Source organism: Canis lupus, chromosome 3 (genome assembly GCF_048164855.1).
Source record: "Canis lupus baileyi chromosome 3, mCanLup2.hap1, whole genome shotgun sequence".
Classification (NCBI taxonomy): Eukaryota; Metazoa; Chordata; class Mammalia; order Carnivora; family Canidae; genus Canis; species Canis lupus.
Genome location: NC_132840.1, coordinates 33,878,633 through 33,897,329, shown reverse-complemented (window position 1 = coordinate 33,897,329; position 18,697 = coordinate 33,878,633). Strand labels below are relative to the sequence as shown.

Here is an 18,697-nt window from a genome sequence, read left to right as displayed (position 1 = left end):
AACTGTCCAGGCATGAATCGGGAGACCGTCTGAGGAGTGACCCAGAGAAGCATGGTCTTCTCTGCTGTCTGCTTGTATGGAATCAGCACTTTGGAGGGACAGTCCCCAGCTGTACGTTGGTCCTGCTGTTTGCACAGCTACTCCCCCTCAGTGGACCCTCACAAACTCATTCCTGCAATTGCTTGGGCAGGATAAAGACTTTTTATTCGGGGTCCCTGCTGTTCTGCCTTCCCTCCATCCCCGACTCCCTAAAAAGGGGACCCAAGGAGGCAGTTGTGGAACGGACTTATTAATAATATCAGCCAGCACACCCATGGCATTTTCTCCAAGGCAGGCACAGTTCTGAGTGCTTTACTCACAATTCCTCTATGTTGCCAGCACCACCAGTAACCCTCTTTACAGTTCAGGGTACCAGTGCAGCTTAGCCAAAGTCACAAAGCTAGCACAGAGCAGAGCCAGGACTCTGGCTTGAAGTGAGAGGTAGAGTTGGAATCTCAGCTTGTTGCTTACTAGTTTTGAGACCTTCCACAAATTCCTTAGCTCTGAGTCTTAATTTCCCATCTGTAAAATGGGGATAATAATCTCCTCTTTGAAATAAATACAGATTAGATGACTTAACGTATCTGAACATGGTCTACCTGGTAGATGATTAATTAATAAGTTTTTTTAAAGAATAAAATAGCAACATTCATATTGTTAACATTGTAGCACTTAAGACAGAGCCAAGGAGAATGTGTTTTCATGCTAGAAAACTGTCTCCCACGTCCATTCTTTTATGTCATGTTATGAAGGTAGCTGGATTCCAATGTGAAACATTCTTTAGCTGGAGTTCACAAGACAAAGCGACATTTGATATGTAACCCACGGAGAATGAATGTTCTTCCCACCAAATGAGGCGCTTCCAGCATATGGTATTTTTGCTGATCAAATTACATTGGGCTATAACTCAAGATAAAACAGGCTGACACAAATTGGAAAAGAAAATGTAAAGATCACCCCGAAGCCGTCTCAAATAGCCTGAGATATTTTAATCATTCTGTATTAGCTTGCTGCATCTTAAAACATTTTCTTTCAAATCAAGTCACAGCTGTGTGTGCTTTAGGCTGTGGCCGTCATAGACAAACATGAAAAGAAGCAGAGTTAAAACAGATGAATACCAATGGTTGTCCATCGGTCTGATGTAATCTAACACAAATGACCATCAGGAGACTTGCAAAGAAATCAGAGAAATAGTTTCGAATATGAGCTTCTGCATAAATGTACAACAGCTTTCAATTCCTCATCTCTCCAAGCAACTGGCATTCTCCCCATGCTGGGTTCTAACAGCCAAATTAGTGTCTTTTTGATGGTGTCCATAAACGGCAGATTTGGTAAAATGAGTTTGACTCACATGAGGACTGCTGTATCTGACCACGTGGGATCAGAGTGGCTGGAGACAGACCGCATACCCCAGCAGTATGCCAGTGGGGAGGGACCTTTCTCACATGGGGACGATGTACAATTATTGTGGTCTCCACCGTGGGGGCAGCGTCGAGGTGAAGGGTCTTTAACCTTCAGCTTACTCGCTGCTTCGTTTCCTGAGTACAATTGTTTGGTTAGATCAGACCAATCTGAGCTAGTGACACGGGTCAAGAGGTAAAAGCCACCTGGGCTGGGAGGAGAGCCAGGACTTGAGGAGCCCTCCTGTGGATCACCTATAGAACTGGGGGATCTTTCCAGGCTAACTGTGCAGTTTTTCCAGAACAGCACGAACTTCCTCGGGATGGTAGTTCCAAGGGCCAGGTTTACCCTGCAAGAGAAATGAATCAGCATTCCCAGATTTCTGCCCCACAGGAATAGGTAGCTCTGGAGCTTAGCTGAGAGAACGGGGCTGGTGACGGCTATGGAAGACTTGTCACAATGCTGTCGTCAGTGGCAGAGGCAACTGTAAGGTGGATGAGATCACCCAGGAAGAGGGTATGCAGTGGTGCCAACATTTAAGGGGCACACTGGACAGAGATATATGAGGAGAACTGGAGGGGGTAAAGTGAATAGTTTCAAAAGGACAAAGGGGTCTATACAAATAAGCTGCTCTTCCATAATTAGACCTTCAGACAGGCCTTATCCTCTCTATCCCTCACAGCAAGTTCCACCCATCCTACATCAGAACCACCTCTGCCTCCCCAGTCCCAATGCCCTAGTTCAGCCCTCTTTACCTCCTACTTGGACAGCTGTGCCACCTCCTGACTATCCCCGTCCTCAGTCCCTGCTCCCTCCCGTCCATGCCTCACCCAGTAGCCCATGATCTTTCTAAAATACTGATCCAGGGGCACCTGGGTGACTCAGTGGTTAAATATCTGCCTTTAGCTCAGGTTGTGATCTCGGGGTCCCGGGATGGAGTCCCACATTGGGCTCCTTGCAGGGAGCCTGCTTCTACTTCTGCCTATGTCTCTGCCTCTCTCTGTGTGTCTCTCATGAATAAATAAATATCTTTAAAAAAATAAAATACAGATCTGATCATGCCTCTCTCCTGCTCAAAATTCATCAATGGCTCTCCTTTGCCCTAAGAGATAGGCTCAACTTCTTGGGTCCAGAATGAGACCCCTGTCACCGAATGCCCCCAATTCTCCATTCATGCCGTGCCCTAACATGCCTCAGTGCCTTTGCCCATTCTCTTCCCTAGATTTGTAATGATTTTCACTCACCCTGCTCACTTGGCTGGCTTTCTAGCCTTTAAGGCCCAAGCAATTGTCACCACCTCTGAAGAGCCTACCCTTCCTCAGGGGTCAGGAAATTTACAATCTGACAGTCACATCTGTCCTGATGCCTCACACTCTTCCATTCACATCTCATCTGTGCTGATTTCATGCTATAACAGTAGGATTGAATTGTCATGCCCGGGATTATTTGGCCCAAAAAGGTAAAATATTTATAAGCAGGTCCTTTGCAGAAAAGGTTTGGTGATGCCTGCTCTGGAGTCTCACAGTCCTTGGGACACTGGAGCACTCTGTGTGGATCTTCCTTAACCCTTAGACTCAAAGTAAGAGGCAGGCCATTTTCAATTCATTTCTGTGTTGCCAGTACTTCCACAGGGCCTAACCCCGCTGGCCTCAGTCATGTCATCTTAGAGCCATGTCTCTGGGGAGAAGAAAGGAAGAAGGACCTGAAGTGTCCTTGTGCTGTGGACCTTGGCATCTTGGGGATTCATCTGCACATTGTAGCTCATTTCATCTGCAGAATTAGGGCTAGCGTGACCCATGGACTAAGGAGCAGCCACCTGGTTGGGCTTCATGTGCTCTCCAAGGTCTGAAATCCCTTCAGCAGCTATGAAACAGTTTCTGCCCTCTTAGGGGATGTGCTTGCATCCCCCACCCCAGCCAGGCTGGAAGCCCTGAGCCGGGCACAATCACCAGAAAGCAAGCCAAGACTCAATTCCTGCCTTGAATCCCTGCTTCAGTATTGCCAGCTCCTAACTGTCAGGTTTGTTCTTTTTTTTTTTTTTTAAGATTTTTATTTATTTATTCATGAAAGACACACACAAAACAGAGAGAGAGAGAGAGAGAGGGGCAGAGACACAGGAGGAGGGAGAAGCAGGCTCCATGCAGGAAGCCCGACACGAGACTCGATCCCGGGACTCCAGGATCATGCCCTGGGCTGAAGGCAGGTGCTAAACCGCTGAGCCACCCAGGGATCCCCCAGGTTTGTTCTGCTCCCACCTCCCACAACCCCCTCCAGGATCAGGCCTGCCTCGGAGATGAGCAGCTTCACACCCTCCTACTCCTGGCCCATCCCATCCGAAGGATTTAGAATTGGAATCAGAGCTGGGTGCAGTGTGACCTTGGGTAAGTCAGTGTCCTTCTCTGAACCAGGGCTAGGCCAGTCTTTTGGGTTCAGAAGGCAGCCAGAGGCTGCAGCTCTGTCCAAATGCTAGGGGCTGGGCAGCCGGACTGGCTCAGCGGTTTAGCGCTGCCTTCAGCCCAGGGCATGACCCCGGAGAGACCTGGGATCGAGTCCCACGTTGGGCTCCTTGCATGGAGCCTGCTTCTCCCTCTGCCTGTGTCTCTGCCTCTCTCTGTCTCTCATGAAAAAATAAATAAAATCTTAAAAAAAACAAATGCTAGGGGCATCCCTGTGAATTATTTCACCCCCTGTAAGGTGGGGGGCAGCACCCCCATTTTGTGGAAAAAGAAACTGAAACTCTAAGAGAAGAGAGGACTTGCCCCTGGTCCCATGGCCAGTTAATGGCTGGGCAGCGGCTCGAATGCAGGTCTGCCTGTGCCCTTCCTGGGCCCCTCGCCCCCAGTCACCTTGTAGAGGATCCTGCCCTCCTGGAGCACAAAGAGCCTCTCGGGTAGGGCCGCGTAGAACTGGCTGCTTTGGTTCCTCATCGTGTCCACCACCACGGGGCATGGGGGGGCCCTGTCCAGCAGCAAGCGGGCTGCCTGCAGGCGGTCCTGGAGAGTCTGGTGAGTCCTGATGTTCACGTTGTTCTTAAAGGCCCAGCCATCTACAGAAGCAAAAGATGGGGGGGCTTATAGGCTCAACACATTTTCCTACAGGTTACATGCCTCCACCCCCACCCGCACCCCCTTGAACTGAGAGTCCCAGGTAGGGGAGCCCATGGCCGTGACTCGGCCCACTGTCCAGGTGAATACATGAGATGTCATAGGGAGTTACTGACTGAGCCAAAACTGAAGCCCAGGGCTCCTGACTCCAAGAACTTGGCTCTTCAGCGGGAGGGAGTCCACTAGGCCAGTGCTTCTTTTTTTTTTTTTTTTTTTTTTTAATTTTTATTTATTTAGGATAGTCACAGAGAGAGAGAGAGAGAGAGGCAGAGACACAGGCAGAGGGAGAAGCAGGCTCCATGCACCGGGAGCCCGACGTGGGATTCGATCCCGGGTCTCCAGGATCGCGCCCTGGGCCAAAGGCAGGCGCCAAACCGCTGCGCCACCCAGGGATCCCAGGCCAGTGCTTCTTGAACTTGAATGTGCTTTTGAACCACAGAGGATCTTGTAGAAGGAATATTCTGACACAGTCTATCGAGGGAAGCACTGAGGGTCTAGCTGGTGCCCAGGAAGCCGAGGCTGCTTGGTCCCTGGACCACACTCTGAGAGGCAAGTGTCCAGAGCCGCGGTTTTCTGCGTGCATTCTGGCCAGACCAGCAGTGCTGCATCACCTGGGGGTTGTTGGTAATTCTCAGGCCCCATCCTAGACTGACCAGGAATGGGGCCCACTGATCTGTTTTCACAGCCTTCCAGATGATTTAACAACACACCGAAGTTTGAGAACTACCATTCTAGAGTCTAGACAATCTCCCTCTTCTAATTATTCTCCACCAGAATGTTCTTCCCGAAACGCACATCTGACAGTGTCACTCTCCTGCTTAGGTCTTTTGATGGCTCCCTATCATCCTCAGGATAAATCCCAAGCTCCTCAGTGACTGGCCTGTCTCACCTGCATTCCTCCAGCCTCTGCTCCAGCCAGGTGGGTGAAACACCTGGGATTCCTTGACCCACAACCCCCACAACCCTCACTTCCACCCTGTTCCTCCTGCTGCCTCCATCCACAGTGTGAGGAGAGTAGGACCTTCTCTTTCCTAGGACTTCTGCTGCCGTAGCTGATATTAGCTCTACGGAGGGCCTCACGATGTCTGCCACTTAGGGTGAGCTCTTAGCCAAGTACAGCTGCGACCCAGACAAGGACCCTTACTTTCAACCCCTAAGAAATATTCCTGCCTCCTGATCTTGTTACCTTCTAACTCATCATCCAAAAATCTCTGACAATGATTATTTACACAAAATTTGATCAGATTTTTCTCTCTGCTTAAAAACCAATTACAGAACCAGCGCCTTAGCAAACACGTAATGATCCGAACCGTCTCTCCTCCCTCCCACTTCTCGTCATGACTGCTGCTGGTCCTTCCACATCTAGCTGAAGTGACTCCTCCTCAAATGAAGGACCTCCCCCTTCCCTGTCTCCTTACCATATTTTCTGTATTTGAGATCCTTCCTGTCCTTTTAGGCCTCAGCCCTAACATAGGGCTTCTCAACGTTGGTACTATTGGTGTTTGGTGGTAGGGGCGCCATCTTGTGTGTTACAGGGTGTTGAGTAGCATCTTTGGCCTCTACTCTCAAGATAGGTAGCACCAGCCCCCTCACCCGTTCAATTTTTTTTTTTAATTTTTATTTATTCACAATAGTTACAGAGAGAGAGAGAGGCAGAGACACAGGCAGAGGGAGAAGCAGGCTCCATGCACCGGGAGCCCGATGTGGGATTCGATCCCGGGTCTCCAGGATCACGCCCTGGGCCAAAGGCAGACACCAAACCGCTGCGCCACCCAGGGATCCCTCAATTTGTTTTTGACAACCAAAATCATCTCCAGGCATTGTCAGATGTCCCTTGGGGGACAAAATTACCCTCCTTTGAGAACCACAGCTCTAACACCCCCTCCTCTGGGAAGCCTTCCCTGACACACTCAGCTCTGTGATATTGGGCAAGCTCTTGAAATCTCTTTAAATCCTCAGTTTCCCCATCTGTTATGGGATTAATAGGACCAGTGTTGCAGTTGGCTGTGAGGCAACTTGTATGGAATTCACAGTGCTCTGGTTCACAGAAGCTGCTTGAAAAATACTGGTTTATTTTGCTTCACTGCCCCAAATAACAGACAGGTGGGAAAGCTCCCAGTTTTTATTCTATACCACAGGTATTCTGCTACTTTGCTCTGGAGATGCCCCAACCAAACCCACTTAAGGCTGCTTAACTTAAATGGAGTTTTTCATTTGGCCTCATTTGCCAACATGCCCTTCTGTCTCCTCACAGGAAGTGGTACTAATTAGTTAATGGGCTGAAAAAAATAACCATAAAGTGCTACTGACCTTGCCCTTCTACTTGCCCCATTCCTGGGGAGCCTGGGGCCCAGGTAAGGTGGTCATGAGTTCCTTCAGAAGCCACATTGTCTGTCCTTACAGTCATAGCTAACTCCCAGGGCAGTAGAAAGTTAAGTCTATCGGCGGAAATGGCTCCATCTCCTCAGTGCTTCAAAGTCCCCTGCTCAGGAAACTCCCTCCAAGAAAAACCAGCTCTTGGGAGAAAGTCACACCAAGATACAAGTGCCTGGCCACAGTTTAAAGTAACCATTACCCATCCCAAGACCTGAAAACTGTAGATGATGATAACACCAGCTTACATTTGTATCATGTTGAGGTAGTCTGTCTTGTGCAACCATTAGCTCCTTGGAGCTTCACAACAACCTCCTAGGGGATGTCAAGCTAGGATTCCCACCCTCATTCTGTAGCTGAGAATACAGAGCCTTGGAGAAGAGCAGTGACTCACTTCCCCAGCTTTAATAGCGAACTCCTGAGAGGCAGGAACTGTGTGTATCTTTCCTCTCAATATCCCTAGGCTCCACACAGGGCTGGCGCATGGTAGGTACTCGTTAAATATTGTCAGGTGAGTGACTCTGTGAAGTTGGTGTTATCCTATTTCAGGGTCACAAAAATGGGCACAGAAGGTAAGTTGCCCAAGGTCCTGTGGCCAGCATGTGGCCAGCACGTGTTAGAGCTATGACCCATACTCAGGTCTGAAACTCCGAAGTCCATGTTCTTCCCACCATGCTTCATGCCTCCCTATAACTCACCTGGACAAACATGTGTTGTATGGGAAACTGATTTGGGCCACAGACCCAAGACCTTGTGGGACTGGTGGATGCTGGCTCTGGGCATTTTAATTCTGGGGCTCAAGCCATCCCCACTTACATCTGATTGACAGAAACAATACCCTGGGGAAGGAGGTGGGGAGGAGGAAGAAATGCCCGAACAAGGATTGGCAAAGCACAGAGGCAAGAAACTGGTCTGCATCAGAACAGGGTCAGAAAAAAAAAAAAAAAAAAAAGAACAGGGTCAGGAAGTTCTTTACTCATTGGCTTGAGATAGACAGCCCTGGGTTCTGGAAAGTTTCATCCTGGGCTGATCCCAGGAGAAATGGGTCAGGAGGCAGGTATCAGGACCAGAAACAATTTCTGTGACGATCCACCCCTCCTGTTGCAGTTTACAACCTGTTCCTTTGGAGATTAAAGCTGGATCTTGTTACTCTGAATGCAGACCCTGGACCAGCAGCATAATCATCACATGGGAAATAGCACTGCAGCCCTGCTGATCCAAAAGGTCCCTGGGTCATTTAAGCACATGCCAAAGTTGGAGAAATGCTGTCAGCTATGATGACATCAAGGCATCATGTCTTCTCAGCCATGAAGACCACAGATACCTGACAGAGCCCAAATGCTCTTTCTTAGCTGCCAGCTAAGTGAAGAGAGTATTAAGTTGAAAGAAGTTCTCAATCCTTTGGGTGTAATAAATCCGGATGCAATGGGCCTGGGGTGGGGCCCTGGAATATGCATTTTTAACAAGCCACCATGTGGCTCTGACATCAGGGATCCAGGGACTGTACTGGAGAAAACACTGTTGGACCAACTTTGCTGATAATGGAAGCAACCTACACTTAACACACGGATAAACCAGCAAAGCTAATACTGGCCTAACCACACTCACTCATCCTTCTTTTGCTGAGCTCCACGACACGGGGTCTGCCAAGGACTGGGAGACAGACGAATCTTGTGGAAGATGCCGAGTACATGACACTTGTCCCACCCAGCCACACGTGACTTCTTGCCTTCTTCAATCTTTGGGTTTTAGAGTTGGGCCACTCTCATGGGTTCAATCCCCTTGAAAATCAGAGAGACAGTGGTGTATCTGATAATTTTGTGATGTTTAAGGGGCTTACACCACAGACTGTAGGGGTTTCAGGAAGAGCTTTCCCCAACAGAGCTGTCCAGCAAAGGAACAAGGTATCCTGTGAAGTAATGAGGGTGTGTGACCACCTGTCAGGGGTGAAGGAAGAATGCCTGCCCTAGGTGAAAGCTAGCCTGGGCAGGGGTTCTCCAAGGTTGGTTCCCAGACCAGCAGCTTCAGCATCACCCGGAGCTTGTCAGAAATGTGAATCCTCAGGCCCCATCCCAGATCTGACTGATGAACTCCGGAGTGGGGATCCAGCAATTTGTTTTAACAAGCCTTCCACCTGCTTCTGATGCTCAATCAGAACCATCAGATGCTCAATCAGAACCAATTGGGGGGGCAGCCTGGGTGGCTCAGCGGTTTAGCGCCGCCTTCGGCCCAGGGTATGATCCTGGAGACCCAGGATTGAGTCCCACATCGGGCTCCCCACAGGGAGCCTGCTTCTCCCTCTGCCTGTGTCTCTCATGAATAAATAAATAAAATCTTAAAAAAAGAAAAAAAAGAACCAATTGGGAACAATTGACCAGGATGAACCAAAGTGTCCCTGTGAGCTTGGAGAATCTTAGGAGGGATCTCACATGTAGACACATAAAGCAGTCATTTCACTTGTGACATTTCAGGACTAAATTCCTCCTATTAGCTTCTCTCCTTTGATTTTCCTATTCATCCCTTCAAAATGTTGGGAACTTGGCTAGCTGGACCTGTCACTCCAGGTTTGTTTGTTTGTTTTGTAGATTTTTATTTATTTGAGAGAGAGAGAGAGAATGAGCAGGGGGAGGGATGCAGAAGGAGAAGCAGGCTCCCCCCTGAGCTCAGAGCCCCAACACAGGGCTCCATCCCAGGACCCTGGGATCATGACCTGAGTCTAAGTAAGACACTCAACTGACTGAGCCACCCAGGCCCCCCCTCTAGGTTTTCTGCTCTGTGCACCGGGTTGGAAGCACAGACTAGGGAGCTACCAAGTGGTGGGTAAATCCAGAAGGAACTGAAAAATAGCAGATCTCAGTAAATAGTGGCTCTTTCCCTCCTCTTCCTCTCCCTTTCCCAACCTTGGGGTGGGGGTGGGGGACTTGTGGAAAGCAGGGGGGAAGAGAGAAGGTAGGAAGAGGCAGGGACAGGGAGTCTCTCTGTACCTGATGCATGTGCTTCTTCGATGTAAATGATGAGAAAGTCTGCTGTGGAGCAGAAGTCTTCAATAAGTCTCTTGAATTGGTCAAATTTGAAAAGAAATGAAGGTCAGGTACAACTTCCAAAATTGAGCACCAATGGCCTGTTGCCTGAAACAGGAACGGAACCATCAACCATCAATCCCCTACACACAACATTGATTCCCCTTTGCTCCAGATGCTCTCACTTCTATGATTTTTATTTTCCCTGGAAGATGGAGCCAGGCCATGGTGGGGGTCTGAAGCCTACAGAGCATGACTTAGCAGAGGCTGGAGCCAGTTTTCACTGCTCCACAATGAGGGGATTTCATCAAGGGGTCTCAGTGGACACCCCCTGCAGCCACTAGGTGGTGATTAAAATAATGAGAGTCCCTCTTGGGCAATTTATAAGGCACACACACATCCATTTTCTCGTGTGATGAGATTAGTGTACTGCAATATAAGCGATTTTTCTCCTTGTCTACAGACGTGCTCTGGGTCACACACCTGGTCAATGGTGGAGTTAAAATTAATACTCTGGCTTCTACACTCTCAATTCAGTGTTCTTCTCATTCAAAGCACCTGTTTCCTCATTCACAAGTGGGCATAATAATAATACTTACCTTATAGGGTTGTTATGAGGATTACAGGTAGTATAGATAAGGGTTTAAAATGGTGCTTGGCCCATAGTAGGTACTCAATAAATGTAAGTTGTTGGTATCAGCTATCTGGTCCTGGAGCTTCCAAGTGAAAGAGGCAGCGATGGAGAATGAAGGCCAGGGTTGGGAGGGTGGCAAGACTGGCTACATGATTTGCTGACTCAATGCAAAATGTAAAGGCTGGATCCCTTGTTCACAAAGTAGGGAGCAAAGTGCCACTAAATATATGAAAATAAAAAGATTTGCTTTGCTTCCATGGCTTCTCTCTTGCACTGGCACGGTATTTTCTAGCTACTATTTAGTGTTGCATGCTGCACAGACATAGGGATATTCATAGGGTGAGTGTGGACCCTCATGGTCACCCAGCACCCCCCAAACTCGGTGGTCACGTGTGTGTGACATGGCCTTGGGCCACTGGTTTCCCTCTCCCTCCAGCCACCAGACTGACACACTCTGCCCCGGCCTGGAGCACAGGAATTGAGCTAGACATTTATCCATATGCCCACCACCCACCTCACAGGGTCTAACAAGTGCATTCAGGGATATGCTGGGTCCCTTGACAGGGGCAGAGAGGGGACGAGAGGCTTCTCCTACCCTGTTACCCCATCACTTGACAACCTGCACCTGGCACTGTGGGCCCAGGCGGGGGACAGCTGCCTCCACGCCCTGCCATGAGATGCTGCAGGATGCATACACCTGACCCCAGCCTCTGCTGTGCTTGTGTTCGGGCCCCTCTGGGATCAAAAGGCGATGGCAGTCACAGGGCAGGAGTGGGGATAAGGCTGGACGAGCCCTGCATCTGAGGGTGGAAGGGGGGGTCATGGAGAACATTCCTAGGGAGCAAGAGGGCAGGATCCTGAATGAGCCCAGCTCCAACCCCCTTGGCATGTTCTACTGTCCCAACAGGTTTCACTTACAAAATGCAAATTCAAAGGTAAAATGATTAAGGATTTGAAGACAGCTTAATGCAAAACATTAAACCCCAAGTTCAGGGCCTTTTCCTGTGTGATTTACTGGCCCCACCCCCATGAAGCCAGCCGTGGGTGGGAGCCTTCTGCAACTCTCCCACCTTCAACTAGGGGCAACCATAGGGCACCGCCAGCACCTGGTGTTGCCCATGGCCAGAGTTACACCGTCGAGCCCTGTCCTCACATCTCAGAGCACAGCAGGGCCATGCACTGTAACCCGGCCCATTGCAGTATTGTGCCCTCCAGGCTACTTGTCACCCCTTGAGGGCAGAGCCTGCCCCTCCTTCATCCTCATGTCCCCAGGCACACTCTCCTTCTGCCTCGAAGCATTTATGTGGCACTTATAGTGTGCAAGGCACTCTGCCACACATTGGGGATTCAGCACAGAACAAGGCCAGCAGGTCTCTGCCTGCATGCCATTTGAGGTCTGTTCCATGGCAAAAAAACAAGTAAACACGTAAATGTGGTCATTTCAACTTGTGATAAGTGTTACAAAAGAGTCTATAAAGGAGTGACCTGCTTTAGACAGGTGGGTCAGGAAAGGCTCCCGAGGAGACGCCATTTAACCTGAGAGGTGAAGGCTAAGAAAGAGCCAGCGATGGGCAGAGGGAGAAGGGTATTGCAGACCAAAGGACTCTATGCTGTACAAAGACCCTGAGGCAGGCAGAGCTTGGCACGTGTCCAAAGACCTGCAAGGCCACTATGACCAGAGCTAGGCCTGGGGAGGGGGCCGGAAGTAAGGAAGGGTGGGTAATGAGTGGCAGGACTGGAGAGAGGTAGGTACGGGCCAGGGAGGCAGGCTCTCCCATCGGAGGGTCTGCCTCGACAGAGGACAGAGGGTCCTGGTCTATTCTCTGTCCCCGGCAGCCAAGGGATAAGCGGTGACCCAGGCTGGGGTGACTGGACCATCCCACAGAGATCTCTTTGGCTCTGGAGTAATTGACACAGCAGAATTCATCCACGGCCCAGTGGCAGTGCCCCTGTCTGGGATGGTGAGTCCTGGGCTGGGGATGGGGTGGGGGCAGTTGATTCCCAAGGCAACCACCTTGGCAGCAGACTTTTGATGCAAAAAGACAGACCAGGCCCAGTGCTCCAGCTGTGGTTGATTCTGGGGATCTCGCAACACATTCTTAATGTGTTCTTTGTATGTGTAGGTGTGTGACTAAGGCCAGAGTGAGTTCCTGCGGCTTGCAGGCTGGAACCCTGACTCCTACGGTAGGGATGTATAATGAAACATGGTTGGATTTACACTTAAAGATCACTCTATGGAGAAAGGCCTGAGGATGAGAATGGAATTGGGGAGCATCCAGTTAGGGGGTGTCAGAGAAACGCACGTGAGAGATAACAGGAGCCCGGGCTAGTGTGTAAGCTGCAGAGAAGGTGAAAGATGGAACAGACAGGACTTGCTGATGGAGGGGAACAGAGGGGATCTTAGCTTGCTGATGGTTATTTTCGTTAGTTATATGCTCACCTTATTGTGCAATGAGTTTGAAACAGCCTACACATATAATAAAATATCTTTTTAATAAAAAAATAATCATGCCCTTCTGGGAAGCAGAGATCAGGAGGGAAAGATGAAAAACAAATAAAGCAGTCTTAAGGTCCCATGCATTCATTATAACTGAACTAACATTTGAGTTTCCTGGTGGCCATGTAAAGACAGAAACAATTGGTTATATAGTCCTCATTTTTCAATACCTGAAGAGAAAGCTGACCGGGAGATACAAAGCTCTCCTTGTCCTTGGCTTATAGATTCTCTCCTAAGAGGCCCTACGGGGCACTGAGTGGGCCCCAGTTCCTGTTGGTTGATTACACAAGCCCTCGCCCATGTGACAGGGCTGCCAGGCCTCACAGGGTAGGCTCAGAGGCCAGTTAAGGCCAAGTGGCCAGCCCTTGGCCTCCAGTGACCCCAGAGAATCATGTTTTAGATAAGAACCCAAAAGTCTTCAGGTCAGGATCAGTGCTAAATATTAGCTATCTGGAATTTTGTTTTTAATTGGAAAAAAGAAAATTCAACACTCGCTAATTAGGAAACTGGAAGAGACAGAGCCTTGTGTTTAATTATTTATAGTGTGGTTGGGTACAGTGATCAGTATCAAGGGCAAAGTTTAAACTTAGTTCCCCACTTTTGTGATAGCAGAGAGGATGGATGAGTGCAAGGGGGTGATGGTACAGAGGACTGGCACTCTGCCTGTGTGCACAAGTCACGGTGCAGAGAACACCATTTCAAATACTGGGCTAGTACTGTCAAGTCCAACCTGTCTGTATAAATGGGAAAACAGCTTTGTAGTAGCTGGTCTTGAATCCACCATCATGACCTCCAGGCCAGTAAATTAACCCCTGTATGAGGCTCTCTGTCAGCAGACAAAAGCCCATTTATCGTTACTAGATGACACCTCCTAAGTACACTTGGAGAGATTTTAGAAGGTAATAAATAGGACTGAAATAAATCCAGTTTTATATAAACTCCCAAGTACCTAGAAAATAAGTTATCTAGACTTGCCTTCCTATCACAACACACCAGTCAGTCCATGTTTTGCTGTGTGTGTGTGTCTGGGAGTGTGTGTGTGTCATGTGTGTACATGTGCATGAACATGCAGAAGAGAGGAGACAGCTGGGAGTTCTCTGAGCCTCTGTTGTCTTATCCAACAACCAAAGGCACACTAGCTGAGAGAGTCAGAAGCCACGAGTTCTAGGTCAGACTCCATAAGAACTCCTGGTATGACTGACTCTGAGCAAGGAATTTACCTCTCTGGGCATTCACATCTGAAAAACAAAAGAACTGCTTTAGATTATCCATAGAATCTTCTAGACATCTCAGTCTATGGCTGTAAAATGAATTCAGATTTATACCCAAAGTATACATCAGAGTTTTTTAGTGGCTGGTGGTTTTACAAAGCAGTTATAGGACCTCTTTGTATTAAGTAGACCTGATCATTGTTAACACTCTGCTTGAAAATCCTTCTAGAATTCACCAATACCCTCAGGATGAAGTCTATAGTCTTCAGCAAGACACATAAGGTCCCTTAAGCACTGGTCTCTGATCATGTGTTCAGCCTCATCCTTCACCACCTCATGCCTCCCAGTCCCGCTTCTGCCAAACTGACCAATGCTCCTCCACACCTTGGACTTCTGTGGCTCCTCTCCTCTGCCCTGCTTTGCTCACCACTTCCCTCTTCCCTACCCATCCCAAGGCTTCACTGTCCCTATACAGTTGGCTCACCAGCCTTTTCTCCAAGAGGCCTTCCTCTGACCATCTCCCTACCCTATCCCACTTCTTCCAGAACCTTCTGGTTCCTTCTCTCACTGTACCATTTCCCCCTCTGGGCTATGAGACTTTCCAGGGGAGACACCGGTCATATTGATTTCTGTACCACCAGCACCTACTATTTCCAGACCATTCAGTACAATTATTTCTGGATCAATGTGCTGAAAGTCAACTCTGTTTTACAGGTAGAGTTTTCTTTTGTCTCTTGGTCCCCTCTCTCCATTCTTGGGTCTTTGGTGCAATAGCCGGGACCAGAGACAAATGGAACAGTCTTTAAAACATATACTGGTCCATTGAAAGTGAAGAGTTAAAAGAAGCAAGTACCTTCTGTAAACTGACCATGAGGCAAGTTGGCCTTCATGGCACTGGTCACTAGATGATTGATATCCAGTGAACTGACCTGGTGCTAGCACAGTGCTTGGCACATAGTAGACACTCAATTAAAGTTAGCTGTTATTCTCAATAGCTCCTATTATCAGTGGTCACTTAGTGGATGTTGAATAAAAGGAGGTCCTTTGTGTAGTGCAGTTGTAAAGTCATGAGCAAAAAACTCTTTCCCTTCCCTCTGCTTGAAATACTTTTCCCTTCCCAAGCTACAAAAGTCTTTCTCATTTTTCAAGGCCTAGTTCCAAAACCACCTCCTCCAGGAAAGCTCCCAAGCCCTGCAGGCAAACTTTATATACCTTTACAGTCTCCCACATCTCACAGAACTGTGAGGATTTATTTATCGCATCTACCTCTGTGCAATGAAGCCATAAACCTGTGGAAGGAACAAGCTCTTACCAAACTCCGAGTGCCTGGGATCTAGTGGGGCACCAGGCACAGAGGAGGTGCTCATGAATGCTTGCTGAGGAGCACTAGAGAGAATGAAATGAGAAAGCCCAGACTCTGGGTCTGACTTGGTCACTCCCTGGATCTGCTACCTCTGCCTCTTGGTGTTCTCCAGCTCCCTTCTAAAGTGAGAGGATTGGATTAGGTCAATGTTTCTTAAAGGGTGTTCTTTGGAACCTGGGTGATGGCAATGGCCATTTCCTCAGGTGGAGAGTTGGGGGTCGTGTGTGTTAGGAAAATCAGTCAGTACTTTATCAGTTTTTCCAAGTTTTGTTGGTTTTTAAGCTTCAGGGCTTCTTAGAGCTTTTTAAATATTTGTGTGCTCTATGAATTTCCAGGAGGAGAGTATGATGTGCAGGGTTTCCCAAATTACTTCAATCAGGAAACTTAATGTGGCAAAGCATATCTGTGGTATTTGGCTTCTAAAGAATGTGGTTTGAAAAATACTAGATTGGGGCACCTGGGTGGCTCAGTCAGTTAAGTGTCCACCTTCAGCTCAGGTCATGATCCTGGGGTCCTGGCACCAAGCCCCACATCAGACTTCCTGCTCAGCAGAGAGCCTGCTTCTCCCTCTCCCCACCCTGCTTTTGTGCTCTTTCTCTCTCTCTCTCTCTGCCCAATAAATAAATAAATAAAATCTTTTTTAAAAAGGAGGAAGGAAGGAAGGAAGGAAGGAAGGAAGGAAGGAAGGAAGGAAGGAAGGAAGGAAGGAAGGAAGGAAGGAAGGAAAATCCTAGATTAGTCAACTGCCTCAGGGACCTTCTCCACTCTATCTGCTGGGTCCAGGTCCTGGGAATTCAGAGATGAATCAGACACAGTTCTGTCACAAGGCTCCCCATCAGGCAGGAAAAAAGCACTTGTGCTCGGCAGCCAGATGCTGGGTGGGAAGAATCAGAGTCCAAGGAGAGGGCAGACACAGAGCCAGGAGTTCAGCAGAGAGAGTGCATGTCTAGCTGTAAGGATCTGAGACAGCTCATGGGATGGGAGCAGGCCCCTGAAGATGAGGGCTCTGGGACTGTTGGTGATTGAGGGGAAGAACCAACATCAGTAAAGTAGAGAAGGGAAAGCACAGGGGCACGCAAGGCCCAGGAGTTCCTGTGGAGGCTAGAGCATGAGGGGAAGCCTGCAGGTGAGCCTGGGGTGGGAAGTGGAAGTTGGCCCAGGGAGGGCTTTGAACACAGGGCTGGGCCCAGGCTTCCTTCTGAGTGCAGGTCGGTGAGCCAGGCATGTGCTTGTGGAAGGGTGATTTGGCAGCCAGTCACAAATTTGGTGGGAAGAGGGGGAGGAGGAGGAAGGCGGCCTGGCAGGAGGAAAAGAACTGTGAGGACGGAAAGAGAGGTCGATGACACCCCAAATCAATAGAACTGGTATGCCTGGGGGAGAGAGAGAGAGAGCTTCAACACATATTCACTGAGCACCTGCCACTGTGGAGCAGCAGACACCAGGGCACAAAGTGGGTTAGACCATGGGCCTCGCCTGCTCAGAGTGTGCAGGCCAGTGAGGGTGGCAGACATGAACCAAACACCCACACATCACTACCTACCAGGTCGGATAAATAAAGAAAAGTGAAGGACATAAAGCATAGAAGAGGGGCTAGCTTAGTCTGGGGGAGCCAGGGAAGTGTCGCCGAGCAGCAGTTTGACGGACGAGCAAGAGCTGACCCCACAGAGCTGAAGAGCGTGTGGCAGGAGCTGAAGGCCAGGGTGGCTGGTTTGTGGGTTAAGGGTCTGGGAAGGTGGTGATGCCACTCAGAAGAACAGAATCTAGAAGTCCCAGTTTCAGGAAGTGAGAAGAAGATAAGCACCCAAAAAAGAAGCAGCTAGAGTAGGAGAATTCAGGACTTTCCAACCCACCTCCCCACCCTCCTCTGGCACCCCAATTCCAAGCACATTTCAAGCTTGTAACAGTCTCCTGACCTTGCATGAAGTCCCAAATGTTGCACCTCTGTCCCGAGAGCCGGACCACAGGGCAGTTGGGGGCCAGACCTCCTGGCTCAGTCCTGTCCTCTAGTCGCTGCCATTGGACTTTCAGGACAAACCAGAAGTACTGCATGCTGTAGAGGGTGGGGGCCCAGTTGTCATAGGAAAAGTGAGGGTTCTTCCCATTCATGGCCACGATGTGTTGCTTGACTCTTGCGGGAAACAGTTTCAGGAACACTTTGCCCACGGCCACCTGCACGGCCACCTGCAAGAGGACCCAGAGCCTCCTTAGCCACAGCACTGGCCGGGGCAGCCCCATCTCGGCACATGCAGAGCTGGCTCTGAGGCCGGTGGGCAGAGAGGCCGCAGCCAGGCGGTACTGGGCGGAGCTGAACAAAGGTGCAGGCTGGACCTGGCCAACCCGAGACAGCAGGAAGGTGCCAGGACAGAAGGTGCCTGCCCTCCTGCCAATGCAATGGGAAATTCCGAACCAAGTGCTCAAAGTTCTGCTCTAATTATTATCATTTCTGATCCTTTGCCTTAGCCTTTGAGAGATCCTTGGACTAGGAGACTGCAGATCTTAAATCCTCCCTCTGGTAAATTTTTAAAAACAAATACGCAGAGAGATCACACTTAAAGCGACTCCGTGGTCCTTTAGAAAGGCTCTGTTGCAAGTAAGTTCTAACACTGATTATTCTTTTAATAATGGAAATTGTTCCTTCACTGATGAAAGATCTTTTTCCACTCGCAACTTCTGACTGGTGGTTGAGTGTTTCTGGAAGCACAGCCCTCCCCAGAGAACTTGGGTCTGGAGGCTCCCCAGGCAGAGACAGAGCTGGGCCATCCCCAAGAAAATCTGGACCTGAGACTCCGTGTAGTATGTGTGTGTGTGTGTGTGGTGTGTGTAATACCTACAACACTCTGCACTCAGTAGGGAGTCTAGAGTGGGGAAGACACAAGTAAATGGAAACTGATTTTTTAGTATTTTAAGCACAGAAACAGGGGGAATCCCTGGGTGGCTCAGAGGTTTAGCGCTGCCTTCAGCCCAGGGCGTGATCCTGGAGACCAGGGATTGAGTCCCACGTCAGGCTCCCTGTATGGAGTCTGCTTCTCCCTCCTCCTGTGTCTCTGCCTCTCTC

At 49.2% G+C, this 18,697-nt stretch overlaps 1 protein-coding gene across 2 annotated transcripts; it reads right to left on the bottom strand.

Annotated features, from left to right (window-relative positions):
* Positions 1-1,008: 1,008 nt before the first annotated feature.
* Positions 1,009-17,946, bottom strand: DIO1 (iodothyronine deiodinase 1). 2 transcript variants are annotated; one of them, XM_072820303.1, is made up of 4 exons: positions 17,556-17,938; positions 9,902-10,045; positions 4,287-4,486; positions 1,009-1,789 (listed from the first exon to the last, which is right to left on the bottom strand). In XM_072820303.1, the coding sequence occupies exons 1-4, from the start codon at positions 17,875-17,877 to the stop codon at positions 1,721-1,723; spliced, it is 735 nt and encodes a 244-aa protein (XP_072676404.1). In that variant the 5' UTR covers positions 17,878-17,938; the 3' UTR covers positions 1,009-1,720. The 2 variants fall into 2 exon arrangements, with proteins under 2 accessions (XP_072676404.1, XP_072676403.1); XM_072820302.1 differs by lacking the exon at positions 9,902-10,045 and having other exon boundaries at positions 17,556-17,946.
* Between the last annotated feature and the right edge of the window lie 751 nt (positions 17,947-18,697).

Bases quoted from the DNA above. Each gene is read 5' to 3' on its own strand.
- DIO1 (XM_072820302.1), bottom strand. From the start codon at position 17,877: ATGGGGCTGCCCCGGCCAGTGCTGTGGCTAAGGAGGCTCTGGGTCCTC. The intron at 4,487-17,555 runs GTCAGGAGACTG...TTGCTTCTGTAG, and splicing joins CATTTGGGACTTCATGCAAG to ATGGCTGGGCCTTTAAGAAC. The intron at 1,790-4,286 runs GTGACTGGGGGC...TTTCTCTTGCAG, and splicing joins AGGGCAGGATCCTCTACAAG to GGTAAACCTGGCCCTTGGAA.